General features: G+C 36.8%; 1 protein-coding gene across 1 annotated transcript in view; it reads right to left on the minus strand.

Moving 5' to 3' along the window:
• The window catches only part of LMBR1 (limb development membrane protein 1), a 54,403-nt gene continuing 38,149 nt past the window's right edge, over positions 1-16,254 (minus strand). The window contains exons 10-17 of the mRNA XM_009886791.1: positions 11,567-11,647; positions 10,449-10,525; positions 10,127-10,204; positions 9,164-9,237; positions 8,842-8,932; positions 7,229-7,295; positions 2,742-2,903; positions 1-99 (exon numbers count right to left, since the gene is read on the minus strand). Of these exons, the coding sequence (XP_009885093.1) occupies positions 17-99; positions 2,742-2,903; positions 7,229-7,295; positions 8,842-8,932; positions 9,164-9,237; positions 10,127-10,204; positions 10,449-10,525; positions 11,567-11,647 (713 nt within the window). The 3' untranslated portion in view covers positions 1-16. The remainder of the gene's footprint in view (positions 100-2,741; positions 2,904-7,228; positions 7,296-8,841; positions 8,933-9,163; positions 9,238-10,126; positions 10,205-10,448; positions 10,526-11,566; positions 11,648-16,254) is intronic.

Here is a 16,254-nt window from a genome sequence, read left to right on the forward strand (position 1 = left end):
TGCAGGTGATTGTTTATCACAGTGTTTTCTGATGCCCATTTGCAGACGGCTTTGTCTCCGAGTCTCTTGGATTGTTTGACAGATGAAGTTTATCTAATCCTGCAAAACAGTACACAGTAAGGAAAAACTGAGATTCTCTCATGTTTCATGCATACAAGTACTCAAAAGAATACATACAAACCAAATTCGACTTTGTGATTAAGGACTTTGTGTTTGCTAAAGCCCAAAACTGACATTCTAGCTTACATCAGAGTTACTACTGGGAAATTCCCTCAGTTGTGTTTTAAGTGAGAAAAGTCCATTACAATGGATCAGCATGGAAGTGAGAGAAGCCTAACGTCACGTTGCTTATATCAGACTGAGATGCTAAGAACCGATAAAGACTTGCAAGACTCTGTCAACCTACAAAGACCAAAATAATTACCTAAAATATTTCTTTTAAACTATAGCATCTTTCTGAAAATCATCCATTTCTTATCTTAAGGTCATTGGTGATGACCACATATGAACAGTGTAGAGAGGTGATGTCTAATCATGTTTTTAGGCCTACGTTATTACTAATTTGTTTATCTCCATTTCTAGCGAAGTGCTAATTAAAGTCGCCCATCCTGCCCCAGGCAACTACTCTTTTTTGTGGGGAGGTGGGGAAAGATGTTAAATTTAACCACTTTTTTTTTTCCCCCCACAAGAAGCACAATGCCAATCTCCTTCCTTGCTTGCTACCGTTTCTCTCTCAAGTCTCCCATCAAGTCTCTAAAACTAAGGATCAAAATTGGAAAGAGCTTCTTATTCATTTAGCATAGACTATACTGAATGTTTTACTGAAGTGCCACGATGCACCAAGTGGAATTTCTTGCATCACTGGAACTCCAAAATTGACTGCACTTCTAAAAAAAAAAAAAAACAAACAAAATCTGCTCAATGTGGTATTATTTGCAAGTCCAAATATTACATGAATTCTTTTGGTCACAGGCCTGCAGCAGTAATTTACCTTCCACGAATTACCTACAATGCTCCACCTCCCTCTAGCCCTCACTATCACAGTTTTCAGCATGGGGGAAAAATGAGGACACAAACTTCGGTTATCATTCTTTTCCATGTGACAGTTTTGAAACAGACTTATGCACAGTGTTGAAAACAAACCGGGTTTGTGTCAGGAACCTGTGCTCTTCAGGATTTATAACTCCTTGCTTGTGTCAAGTGCAAACCTTTTACCAATTACTTTGCTCCTCCATTTTGATCACCATATTTACACAAAATCACACAATATGTGATGGCAAGATGACAAAAAAAAATCCCTAAAAAATCCACTAGAATGATGGTATCCAGTGACTATTATCCTACTACACCTGTATTTTGAAGTTTGTTAATCTGCTTTCGACATACATAATTTTTTATTAAACTCTATACGTTTAATACAGTAAAGTGCCATGAAATATCAAGATAAATCTTTTACATCATTTACTTTAAGAAAGAAGCTTTAAAGTTTTACCAAACCTGTTGCTATAAGCCCATTCTGACTGATGTTAATTTATTTCCTTCAGAGCTCTGCAACAGCTATTACGTTATAAAAAGTAATACCTTTACAGTCAAAGCAGCTGCACAAAAACAAAAGAAAAAATAGGACTGTGCAAGTCAACTGAAAAAGATGAATCAAGGTCTTCTCATAAAATGACCTTGACTAAACGCTGGGGGGTAGTGTCAAATACATCACGCTTGTATCATTATCTGTCTCAATCAACAATGGAACTTCTACGAAAGTATTTCCACCATAACAGTCAATGGACAGATTTACACCCCTCTGGCCCACTCATCTATTCCCTGCACCTTCAAAACTCAACATCAAAAATCACAGAATAGCTCGTTTTAATCCTACACTATCATTTTGTATTTCCCTATTCAGTCAGTCTGATTTTAACTTAATTGCCACCAGTAGAGCTGCATTCTAGGAAGTGCTTGGATTTTGTTTACCAGGGTCACAACTCCGTAAAGCAGTAATCAGCAAAAAGTAACATAAGTACCTTTCAGGCACTACAAACTGCATCCGCAGTTATAAACACTGAATTTTTCCCATTAGTCCCCTCAATTTAAGCAACTACTACTCTAGGGTTCTAAACAGGTAGAAGCTTCATTAATTAGTAGAGATAATATGTAGTAACGATTACTAAATATGTACATTTTATCCTCTTAGTATCAAATACGTTTCAAGCCTTTCTTCTATGGCCAAGAAACACAAGTGCATAATTTGATCAAATTGAGCCAGTAACTGAGCCAGTTACTAAGGTTCTGTACATTTTGTACAAAGATTTTCTGAACACGTAATGCTCAAAAAACCAAAAGCATCACAACAAAGCAGCTAAGACCTCTACTGAACTATTTTTAGGGAATAAGTTGCTTTAAACAAAAAAAGAGAAAAGCCAAGCCACCCACAAGTTGGGGTTTTATTTTGGAGTAATTGCTCAGTAGCAACGAGAATGTTTCTGTGCTCTTTAAAGGCTGAAAAATCTAACTGCAGATAAGTACATGGACATCTCATTAAGATCAACATTGTACCTTTGCTCTCAACTCTTCAAAAAAAATAACCCAAAGCTACGCGTTCTCACCTTCACTTATACAAACTTCCACCAAAGAAAAGGTTTGTGCAGGTTGTAACAGAACTTTAACAGCAGCACATTACGTTACCAATGCTGGAAAAAGGAAACGCTCAAGTACCAACTAAATTTTCAGTGCCATATTATTACCTAATGCCTTCAGGAGCTCTTCTCGCACAGCGGAAGTGAACTTTCTGACCAGACATAATGTTGTCATGATAGCAAAGAGCAAGTTGTAAGATAATACAATATAGAAGTTTCCCAGCCAGTTAAACCTTCCGAAGTCTCCAAGAAGATCAAATCTGGTGATTCCTGTTAAAATTACATTTAAGATTTACATTAAAAAAATCATTAAATTTTTTAAGAAGCACAAAAATTTCATTCTATTACTTTTTACACATGGATGCAAAATTCTTTCAGACAACACTAAGACACATGGTTAAACACATAAGAGAAGCATCTTAAGGTCATTTTCCCCTTCATGGGCCACTATAAAACTCAGACACACTTCTCAAAATGTTTCTTAAGTTTCCTAGTAAAACGCTTGAATAATGTGAGTTGAAATATATTGTCTACTCTAGATGAGAATTCTGCTTTTATAATGTCATTAAGTGTAACTAGGAAATAATCAGTATTAGTATGAAGACTGCTTGAAATCTCAGTTTCTATAAAATCTGTATCTACTCCAGAAAAGGATGAAATGCACTGCAGGCTTTCTTATTGAAAGATACAGGTAGCAAAACGCCTTTCCACGAGAGCCACAACATCTTACAATAAACACTAAGCCTTTGTAAGTGTTTTTTCAGAGCCACTGCTTTTGAAACCAAAGTTCAACACATCTTTCCAACTGCAGGTTGTCTCCCAGATCTACCCACCACTGTAGCCACAGAGCATTTGCACAGACAGAAAAGAGTTTGGCTGAAAGATGGTGCTGACAGGTCTTCTTCACAGCAGACCACATCACACTGACACTTGGGCTTTGTGCTGATCAAAGGCTAGTCAATCACTAAAGCTAAGTGACCAAAATTCTTGCAAAATGTGGAAGTGTCTACAAGCTCGAGGGTCCACCCTGGAAAGCAGAAGAACCACCATAGGCTGTTCCTCTGCCAGGTCTACATCAAGGACTGCATTGAATAAAGGCAAGAATACTGAGATGATACCCAAGTAACAGTTGACTAGGATTGACGAGTCATTATATTCCAAAAAAACCACTTTTTTTTGGCACAGACGATGTCACATTGATGTGCGCTTTCACAGCTGAGACCAACACTGCAAAAGAAGGACGCTCAGCTCACCCCAGCACTAAGGCGGCAGCAGAAAACCAGGCAATCAGAAAACAACCCTGGCTCTGAAGTTCCTGGAAGTGAGTTTTCCATTATCTTATTTTAAAAGGCTTTGGGGGCTTTTAAGAACTGTGACTTCAACAGTGATGATAAATGAAGAGAGAGAGAACAGAACTGAGGGCCAGTTACCTTCCTTTCAAGGGTAAACCTGTCACTTACGGATCGCATTGTAGTTTGATACCCAACAAGACTTACAGCCAGTTATCACAATGTTAAAAGGTACACGCTTCTTGTACTCAGCATCCATCAATTTAATAAAAAAAATAGGGGAATCAAATTTAATATCTAGGAAAAACATGCCAAAACAAAGAAAGTTAAAAGAAGGAGAATTTTCAAAGGATAAAGCAAAAAAACCCCACCACTGAAGCTGATCAAAATAGCAAGAGAGGCAGGGAGAAACATCAAAAAGAGCAGAGAAGGTCTTAACACAAGAAGAAACTGGCTGACTGAATCAACCAGTACGTGGAGGAAGGATAATAACCACGGAGTTGCTTTCACACTCGAAGCCAAACCGACAGTGTCCTTAAGAATATTTTCAAAGCAGCAGAGAGTGTTTTGGTCAGACTGCAGAGCTACAAGAACATTGAGAAAGTCAAGTTCCAACGTATAGGCTTCCAGACCCTTAAAGGAAAAGAAACAAACAGCTAAAGCACTGAGTAAAGAGTTCTCTGGAAAAGAAAAAACACCCCTCGACACAAAGGGGTTTAGAAGAATAGCTAGCGACAGAGGAGGCGTTATGAGGACAAACAAAAATGACGCCTGACACTTCTGTTAAAGTAGGTGGGAAAAATATTGTCCACAAGTTACATTCATTTCTTCTTTATTTGTAAGTCACTGCCCATCAGAAAAAAAGAAAGTCTGATAGTATCATTTTGTAGTTTGTGGGAGAAAGGGGTTAAAAAGCTTTTGCTGACTTACTGACAGAAGTATCTACTCAGCCCACAGAAAAAAATTCCCAAGACTGCAATCTGAAAGACTATTCAGTGACTGAACAGAACGCTACATCTCTAGCAGACACAAATACATATCCAATAAAGTTGGTGACAATTTACCAAATAAAATACTAAAGAACTGTTCAGGTTAAAAAAAAAATTACTGTGTTTTTAGACTGTACATACAAATAAGTTTTAAGTCACTCATTACATGACTATAGTAAGAGAAGAATTCTAGAAATACTTTCGTATATTAGATTTCGGTTTTGTTTGTTTCTATATTCTTGGCTCTTAAGTGTTCTGTTCCAAATTTGTTTCACAGTGGTTAGCAATATGGTGCTGGTGGAAAACTATTTTTCAAGAAGGACTACTAAAAGGCTGCAAAGTTTTGGAAAAGATGAGTTAACTTATTCTAGTAAAATAATTTATTTTAGTAAAAGCTTTCCTGGAGTTCTAAAAGAATGACAGATTAGAGACATTCACCACCTCCGTATTTAATGAGATTGCTATAAAACACAAAAATTCTCATATTTCCATTTTTAAAACTTGAAAAGGATCAGTACATGTATTAGATAACTTTTGCTCTTTTACCTTTCCCATAGTGATCAAGCCTAGTCTTTTCTGTATGGTCCAGAAACTCGCTTTTTTAATAAAGTGAAAAGACTATGAATCTGCTTAACATATTTATTTCTTTTCATCTATTCAGTGCCACAGGGCGGTAGCATGTAGCGCAACACATGTTGATATTTTTGCAAAGCACCACATGACTCACTGTACTCTAATACACTCTATTAATCCTGTTTGGACAGCTGTGACTGTGCATTTGTTAGCTGTGCGTTAATTGTTCTATTTTTTTTTTCTTCTTTTATTTATCTCTATGGCAAACTATTCAGGAATTTCATTTGTTAGCCTTTTTTTTTTTTTTAAAGTGAGTTTTACCAGTAATCTGTTTCCTATGAGACATCAATGCCCCCAGCATGTATACTTAGTTCCACGGAATCCGTTTATTATGAACTGTTAATCTCACAGATCATTAACAATGATTTTATTTTTTTTTAAGTAAGTGATGAATGCAGTAACTTAGTGGACACAATACTAATGTGAAAATTCTATTCTAAAACACTGATTTTTCAACATAACATCTTGCTCTAAGTGCTAGAACTGGTTTATTTCTTACATCTCCACCATACTGGCTATACTTTAAAACTGCGCTACTTTAAATACTTGAATTCTTCTTCTGCATTTTTGTGAAGTTTTAGTACAGTTTTAAAACACGAGCTCGAGAACGTGTATTTTAAGATTCAACCCTCCAAAATGCATTACAGGTGGTTTTTTTGTTTGTTATAGAAGTGATCTAGTAAATCTAATAAAACTCATCATTTGTAGATATGCACAGCATGAAAATATACAGTATAGTTTACCGGAAAATGTTAACTACTCTTGATTTGACAGTATTCTGGTTGAAAAGAAAAATCAGCTACAGAACCACTGGGTGCACATTACTGGTCCGTGGGCCTGAGCTTAAACTCCTAAGCTTGCATTTAAAACTCATACAACCAGAGGTGAAGATTTTTGGTTTGTTCTGTTTTATGTTCCCAATGAAATTCACATTAGCTGCAAATATTCTGCACTACTTAAACATGTCATAGCCTTGTAATTTAAATTCAAGAATTCAAACTGAAGATTACCTAATTAAAGTGAAGATACAAAACAACTTATCATTCCAACTGGTTAAAATAATTTTTCCAATTCAAATGCTATTGCCAGTTCTTAAAACAAAATCAGAACTTCTTCAGGTCTACTATGCTGGAAACCAAATTTTTATATTTGGAAACTGAAGTAACAAAGAATGCAAGCAGATTATTTTAGGGTAAATGAAAGTAGCCAGGTATCATTGCCGATAAAAAAACCTTACTAAATGAAGAGTCATTAACTGTTTTTAACAAGACATTTGCACTCAATGTTATCTCAAATTTTATACCTGAAATCCCCAAATGTATTTGTTCCATGAAAACTGAGCACTGTCATTTCACAGTGAACACGAAACTATTTTACACTACCCTGAACAAGCAAGTTTAACATCTGATCTACCTTTTGAAAAGAATATATTCTCTAGAAAATGCTTAGCATCTTTTTTTTCAGAATGTATGTTCTGCAATCCATTTACATAGAATGTACGTTCAACAGCTCATGTTGGTGTAGAAAAGAAGGCCACATATATATACTCTTTCTATTGGAAGTGATGGCAAATTAAATACGTACTTTGAAAGGTACAGTTACAGGCTGATTGGTTTGGTTTGTTTTTTATTTAACTCAGTTAAACATCCTGTATTACAATGTTTTATACTTTCATTTCACTTACCCAGTGTCCTTGACATCACTGGCAACGCAGAGCTTAGCACCAAGATTGAGACACAGTTTCCAATGATCTGTTTGAAAATGACAAACAGCATTTGAATTATAAGTGGGATTCTTGAAGGAAAAAAAAACCAAAACAACCAACAACAGAACAGTGGTCAAGATGAAAAAGATTTCCTGAAAATAACATTCTTCAAACTGAACCTAAAGCAATTTACAATAACATAGTCTTGCTTACTTCTGTCACACTTCTCCATATGGAGTTAAACAAGATGATGATCCAAGAGAAGAGTTAGTAGAGATAATATGTAGTAACGATTACTAAATATGAAGAGTTTAAAAAATGTAACATGTAACTATTTGCTTTTATTCGAAGTGTTACGTATGCTGAGATTCAAAATAATTCAAAACGATCATGTTGCAAAGCATCAACTGTTTACTTAATTCCTGCAAACCTTTTACAAAAGAACCATTCCATGGACTTAGAATAGATGACTGATACATCAGCTTAAGCTTTGTATGTAACTGCTTGCAGGATTAGCATTATTTAAAAAATTACAACAAAGAGCTTCCTTTCAATTGAAAGCCTGTTGACTACTTTAAATAGTACGAAAAAATTCACAGCTGTTAGATTTTACTCTACTTTTTGTGAAGCCTTTATAAAGAGTAATTGAAACTTTCTCTCACAAGGGATCACTTTCTTCAGCTCTAATTCTACCAGAATCCAAAAGAAAACAACAGGAACCTTCTCAAAAGTAGGTAGATATTTGTGCGTTCACTATTTATTTCTACACTATTCCTGGCGTACTGTAAACAAACAATAGAAAAAATTAAGAACATTCCAACTCCCTGCTAGCCATCTACTACAACCACTCTATTATGTGTTTACCTGCTTCCTCACTTCCAAAAATTTATGTTAAAAATGTCTTTATCCATTACTTAAAAAAAAAAAAACAACAACAAAACAAAACCAAAAGAACTCCGACCAAACAATGAAACACACAGAAAAAATAATTAAATTCAACATCTGTTCCTTGGTTACTGATCACCTCCCCTTGTCAGCTGTGGGAATATTTTGCCAAAAACCTAAGCATGTTCCTCTGCATTAGGTAACAGCATTTGTTATTCTGAAGCCAGTGCTAAAATGTGGAAAGTCAAATTAGCCTCAGACTGCAAAATGTTGCTGAATAGACCCCCTCGGTCTTCGATTAATTATTCAAATTTGAATTACTTTGTCTGTATTACTTTTAGCAACCAAGTTCTTCAGATTTCAAACAAGCTCCCTGAAGTACAGTTAGCACAATCAAAGTTACTCATTAGCAATACGTTTCCTTTGAAAAAAGTTCTTTCACGAGCTTTTCTATAGCTGGTTAACAAGCTCGGCTATTCCCGGCTTTTTACAAGTGAATGGATGCCATCCAAACTAAACAGAGCACATCCTTTTTCCCACTCATTCAGCATTTTGAAAATCTTCCAGTTTGTGTTTACGAAGCTTACAAACAAATACTGATCACTGCAAATGAGCCATTCAGGGCAATTACTAACTAACAGAGTCAGTTTGTCTTGGGTGGCGAGAAAGAGAGGAGGGGGCCATCGCCATCACAGACTTTACCTTACCTTTGTCATAGTTGTGTCATCCTTCCTGGGAGTGAAATTTTCAAAAAAACGAAGACTGTAGAAGCCGACGACAGAGGATACCATAAGATAGCTGTGAGAATCAAGGAAAAAGGAACCTCCAAGGAATGCAAGTTTCACTCAAGTTCTCAGTGTCCTAAAAGTCTTAAGAACCAAAGAAAAAAAAACAAAAACACTTCGAGTGCTTGAGAAGGACTGACCTATCTCTTTCTTCTTCCCAGGCAAGTGTCTTAGTAAATTACCAGTGTCCCAGAAAACTAGACAGAATACTTGTTAACAGACAGAATTCTTAAAGAAAGGATACAAAATCAAAATGATTTCAAGTGCTGCTCCCACAAAACCAAAGGTGGATAGGGAGGCATTTCCTATGCCAGGTCCCTACAAGGAAAAAAATACTTTGCATAATTTAGTAAGATAGATGCAACTGTTCCTAAAGTGAACTTCTACCAGGACCCACAAAACTAACATCTGACATGAAATACAGCCTTCTCTCAATTCAGTATTTATGGGCCTTTCTGATGTTCTAACCTGCAAGTCTCCCATCCAGCTACCTTTCAAACCGGAGTGAAAGGTATTACGAAGACAGAAGGTGTCGTGATTCACATTTTAAGCACACCGCATCTACCCACCATGCTGCATTATAGACATACCCCATTACTTTGGAAACTAAAATAAGAGGTCTCAAAAGACAACACTTCTAGCTGTTCACAACACCACAAGCAAAGCAGCCGTAACTGCTAAAAACCTTTTATAGCTCTGCAGGCTCATATGCAGCTACACGCAGGGGAAAGCATTACCAAGTTAATTAAAACTCCCTCATGATTAAAGACACTATTATTCTATCTGCTGTTCTTTACTTTCTTAAAGTACTTTTATCGTAAAGGAGGGGAAAAAAAAGTCATGTTTTATAAGAGGACCACAAACACAAGACAGGCTTTTCATATTGTTTTGTTGTTTGGTTTTTTTTTTTTACATAGTTCCTTAAATTGAACATTTCTAGACTGTATAAAAGTAGGAGACATGAGTAAAATGCAAAATCCAGACTTACTGATTTACTTTACTGAATCACTGTATCTTCATAAAGATTTATTGGGAACTCACTATAACATGACATGTAACAAATGTTTATGTGTGCACAAGACCGAAACCTAGAAGGTTGAGGCTCATTAGTTTCAGTGTTATTAAAGCAGAAGTTCTCACTTGCACTTTTGTAAGGGCTCCAAAGCATTACTAAAATTATAAAAATCACAAGAGAAGTTTACTTTACCCCTGATCCCTTTGGCATTGCAGTCTCATCAACCAACAGGTAAAGAATGTTGAGAGCAACTAAGAGGACTGAGATGGACTATAAAGAAGTAGAGACAGTCTGGTTATTTAAAAGCATTCCACATTTTTAAAATGTATACATTTATCCTCACCAGACTTCATAATGTTAAGTTCTGTTAAAATGGTCAAGAAAGGAATATCAAGTTTGTTGCTTAAAGACACATCACTCTAAAATTTTAAAATTATTCCCCCAAATGACCGAAGAATTCTTCATACTTTTTGCTGTGGAAAGACACACACAAAAAAAAAGCACAAGTTCTTACTGTCTCGATCAGCAGCAATATCATAACAGCTGGATAGACTAAATTCCGTTCCCAAGCAGAAGCTTTTTTCCGCCGTTCTGTTCAGAATAGAAAAACAGAAGCTTAATACTATAGATCACCTTAGAATAAAATTAGTAAAAATCATTTGGGTATCTGTAAGCTCTTGTTAAAACTATAGGTAACAAAGTAATCTTATCTTGAACACACACCAACCAGTTCCTAGAAATATCCACCCTGAAGAGCTGCACAAAGCAATGTCAAAAACATGAAGCCTCTTAAGAGAAAGACTGGGGAGACACACAGAAGATTTTTATTTCTTGTTTACACACGTTTCACCATAACATTTTTTTCTGCGGCATACAACAGTTTTGCAAAGCTTAAAACATACGGAATTTAAAAAACTGCTGTTTACATGTATATTTTAGCATAACCTGAAGGGACAGAATGGGAATTTCAAATATTTAAACAGTATTTTCCTCTGGTAATATAAGGCAAGACAGACAAGACTAAGACACTGGACATCACTGGTATGGAAAAAAAAAAGCCTCCCAAACTTTTTTTACCAGTCTTAGTTTTTCACATAACACACTAAAAAAGGAAAAATCCTGCAAGCCTTCAAATACGTAAAGACATTCCTGTTGAGTGTCTGCCATTACCAAAAGTATCGCTTTTCAGTTTTACAAGACACAAACCTGCTAAGAATTATTTTACTGTTCTTAAACACAATTTAACTTCTGTAGAAATAACTCAAAACCAGAGAGGAAAGTCATGATTATTTTGGATAATCTAAGACATAAGTATATCATTACATATGAAAGGACTGTGCTATTGAGTTCCATGCGAGGAAGTCGCGTGTGTTACACTTTCTCTAAAGCCACGTTAAAAATAAGATCTAAATCAGACTCCCTGTTTCAATTTATTAGAGGGGCATAATGATTCCACGTGATGTATTTGTAGAAAACTATGACAATTTGAAAGGACTGCAAAGGCACACATTTGGTTAAGAACAAACTGGAATCAATCGAGTGACTGCTACAAGCTGAACACAGCATCTTAAGGTCATTTATTAAACCACAATCTACATGAAACGGTAGAAAAAAACCAAACAACTTTATTACCTAGATTCGTCTTCTTGCTTTTCACTTTTTCAAGCTCCCGTTCCAACTCTACTGTCTGGTATTCCACCATGGAAGATACACCTTTTAAAAACAGAAGACAGTATTTTCATTTGGATGAGACTACCTATAGTACTGGAAGACACACTGCGACAATTCAGATTTAGGAAGCATCACATTAACGCTTGTGGCTTTAAACTGCAGGTGTTTTTTTGAGACTCTTCAACTACTTTTCAAAAAACAGAGGCTTAGTCAAGAACCCTCTAATTCTGTCTAACCAGAGGAGTTCAACACAGAGGTTTCACAGGACGACCTTCTGCGATTCCTGCCTATTCTGTTGACCAGCTGCTGCCAGGAGTAACGCAACAGCTACTGCAGTGTCGCACAGGTCCGAAAACCAGATGTGGTGTGGCAGCCTGACACAGGACGGCTCAAATGTCTCATTGTTGTACCTCTATATGATTCTTGTATCAAAGATGTAAAGAATCTCTGGATGCCTTTCAAGGACACTATTATTTAGCAACTTAAAGACAAAGTGGACCTTTGCCTCCAAACTAAGTAAGCTGGTGGCTAGACTTCCAGTTTCAGCTGCTGCTTCCTCCCTCCCTCCCTTTCCTTTTCACTCGGCAAACTCAGTTCCCATATTGCTGACTTGCTTTGTTGACGCATCTTCTACTTATATGAGTTTACCTGATTTGGTCAGTCTCTCTGTGCCACAGAGCTCCCTCTGACAACTACAACCAGATCTTCCGCACAACCACCCAACCACCCATGAGACCATATTCTTTCCTCTTTACGGTTTACAGCACTGTTGTACAACTCCTCAAACTCTCTCCTCTACACCCACTCAAAACTGACAACCGTAATATTAATTCCTCTCTCTCTTGCTAATTTTTCTGCCTACAAGTTGCTCAGCAACTCTTCCTCTTATCCCTACATGGGCTCTAGGAAATCCAGCCCATTTTTCCCCTCCATACTTTTTCTCTCTAACCTCCCGGTCTCTTCTGACCACCCATCTTCTCCAGTGCAAGCACACTGTGGTTTCTCTTCTTGATTCCAGTTCCTCTACAAGCACTGCACAGTGTTCAAGCAATGATACAGCTCTCCGACTAGAGATTTGCTATTTCAGTTCTGATCTCATGATTTCTACTTTAGCTTTTACTCTTTGCAATCACAAATGAAACATATTTCCCAGGATAAGTTAGAAACACTCCCCACTCTCATCTTTGCCCCACTTCCATCGTTTTTATTTCTGAATAATCTCACCTGAAAATAAGTTCAGAGGGCTCATATTTTCCCTGTCTATTCCAGGTCAATCTCACTCTGCAAAAACACTCTGTGGCAGTGACAGTCCAAGGTCTTAATAAACCCTCCTAAGTCCTCTCTGTTACCTTCTTTCTTGATTTACATTGACACTCTTCACCATTCCCTACCTTCAGCCTCACCTTTGATTGCAGACTAACCTGTAATAGCACCATGTTCCAGATATTTTTTTTTAAACGCTCTGTAATAAATTTCTATGGGATTAATAGATTTGTCCAGGCTTTTATCTCAGATCTTGATCATTTGCTTACAAAAACTAAACAGCACTTAGGTTGCTGGCACACTAACACTACTCTATAGTCCAGTCTCATTTCCTTATTTTCTGTTGTCTGCTCATCCATCCAGCAATCTCGGTACAAGATAAGAAGGTCAACTTCTCATCCCATCCAGCCCACACTCTCTCCATATTCCAGCACAGTGAGGTTCTACCTGAAAACCATGACATACAAGAGTATTGCTTGGACTTTTTTTCTAGACTTTTGCTTTTTTATTTTCAGAGTATTAACACTGATTTGTTCAATGCAGTCAAATCATCAGTGAGGCACCCAACTGCTTCAAAAATTAGTTTTTAAATGTTTAATTACCTGATTCTTTCACACACATTTTTGCATATAGCACACAACCTCCGACCTATGCCTAAACATTTACCCGTGGTATCAGTGATACAGCATGCACGTGGTAATATTTACAGTGGCTTCAAATATATACATATCTCAAATCCCAGGACCAACCAGTAAGACACACAAATGCTGTTTTGTAACAATTTCTGTTCACTTGAAGTGCCTGCAACACAAATGTCAGTTTAATTTCTCAGTGTTTTTTAAATAAGTAATCATAATATGGGGGTTCTTAGAAAATATTGGGTGGGGTTTTTTTAAAAAACAAATAACATCATCATTATAAAACCAAGCTTTTGGGCTGATGCATTCTGTCTGAAAAAAAGTTTAAAACATTTGTTTTATGGAATGACTAACTACAAATTAAGAAAAAGGTTAGCTATAGAGCTCAGTGGAAAAAATCAAGAACTTTAATAGAAGCAGCTGAAAAAGAAAGAAAACTCAAGTTATCATCTGACATTTTTTTCTTCTTCATAATTGATTTAGGGGTCTCTGAGGAAAAGCTTGATTCAAGATATATGTTGTTTCCTCACCTCAATATAAAAATCCATAGCTCAAAACACTGATATTCATGGGAGTCGTTCCAACAAAGTCACATTAGGTCCCTAAGAGACACTTCAGTAGACATTCCGAATCATATTAATTGCAGTTCTAGTTCCTCCTTAAAATAGTAGCAAACAACAGGTTGCTATACAAAAGGATATTTTACGAGAGGGGAAGGCAAAGTTTCAGATCAGTCAAAAGAGTATTTGAAAAGGATGCAGCTAAATTCTTAAAAGCTCTATAACATTAGCTTTATTTCAAACACGCACAAAGTTCAATGTCAGCGCTGTCTAGCCAATAAATCAAATTGCTAGACGAGACTTGTTTGGACTAGCAATGAAAAGTTAGAAGGGATTCTCCAAGAAAGCCACAAAGCAGCTCATTTAAGGTCAATTTAACGGTATTATTCTGTTTTTCTTCCAGCCCCGACATAAGATTTCAGTACCTCAAAGGAAATTGTAAGAGTATCTATTTGCATTCCCCCTAGGTGATTGGCAGTTCAACACCAATTAGTTCAAAATTACACTGTTACTAGCGTGCAATAAAAACAACACCTTTCATCTTTCTTACATAGGTAAGGATACCTTCAGAGCCAATAACTTTGATCAAGTAAGTATTTTTGATCCTACCCCACCCGTCTCTTTGGATTCAGGAAAACTAATAGCTGAAGGCAACTTTTTTTCTTTTAATATAAAAAAGTCCCAGCTTTATTCTCCGACTGTAGGAGTGATGTGGGTACTGAAATATAATACACTGGAAACAAACATTTTCCCAAAGCCCAGTATCTCTTCAATAGATAAAAATACTAGGGTAGATAACATGATCAAACTTTCCCCCTCCCTCCTCCTCCGATTTTCAGTTATGCACTGCAGACATCTGAGAAGGAAGAAAATTAGTTTCCGCAAAGAAGATACGCAGTTTCACAGTTAGATTAATTTTCAAAAATGAAGAGCTTTACAGAATACTATCAATTGCATCACCACCACAAGTTACATCTATATGAATCAAGAAGGGCACCAGCTCACACGGCAAAACTTTTTTTGTCATCTGCAAACAGAGGCTTTGCCCAGACTATGCAGTGGGAACAGTGATTCGTGATACACCCTTCCTACGTCCAGGCATTGTCTGAGGAAACATTAATTAGGCCAGGGCAAAGCAGTGCTAGGAGTGTCATAGCAATTATTCCACCAAGAAAAGAGAAAAATCAGCACTGACAATCACCAAGTATTGCTTCAGCCTGTGCTCCGGTCCTCTTCACTTTTAATAAAAATCCAATTCTTTGGTTATACATATAAATGGAGTGTATATTTCAGAAGGCTTTACTGCTGAACTGTCCAGCAGGGTTACTTAAGCACTTATCTTCCCACTACCACAACTGGGGAAGAGTTGCAACAGCCATGGCACGGTAAGCACGTAGCCTAATATATCTGCTCCGATACGGCAGCAAAAATACTTACACAGTCTGTATGTTAAGTCACAGATTATGGCCTCTAACATCCCAGCACCGCATTTACTGATGTAGTTAGCACCACACCTCCATTTGCACACATTTTTTTTAAAATGCAATAAACATGGTAAGCATGAGTCTTCATAGCTCTGGCAAAAATAGTAGCTATTTTTCTGGCATAATTTATATGTGTTAGAAAGACTTCTGGCATAGAAGATGAAGCTTTCCATGCTTGCCACATAAATGACAACCATACCTAAAATTACTTAAATAATTACTCACAAAAACGTTGCAGAGTATCTTCTCATGCATGTAAGACATTGCCCTCCACCTACATGCTATATCCAAGTTCAGATTTTTATTTACTTTTCTGCTTAAGTCCATTAATTTTCTCTGTACACCAAACTATGGGTTTTTCAAGAATTCCTTCAGATGGTGGTGTCAATACCATTCCTTCAGCACATGAAAGAGAAGAATTCAGTTCCCTCTCCTGTCAAAGGACATTTAAGCCCCACGTCTTTCACCTCTCAAGAGCAGGCTGGTGAGAGCTCTGTGGACCATGGGTGGGTTGCAGTTCCACTTTACGTTGAATAGTAACCAATTCGCTGAAAGAAAATGCAGTCTTTTGGCAAGTAGTTAGGGGAGCCACCTGCACACATCCTAAATCCAGATCCAATTAGTAGGTGCCTACAGATTAGGTCCACCTCATGAGTGTTTTTACTAAATTGCAATATAAACAACTGTTGCATAGACTTCTGCGC

This window comes from Charadrius vociferus, unplaced genomic scaffold (assembly GCF_000708025.1).
Source record: "Charadrius vociferus isolate BGI_N301 unplaced genomic scaffold, ASM70802v2 scaffold255, whole genome shotgun sequence".
Classification (NCBI taxonomy): domain Eukaryota; kingdom Metazoa; phylum Chordata; class Aves; order Charadriiformes; family Charadriidae; genus Charadrius; species Charadrius vociferus.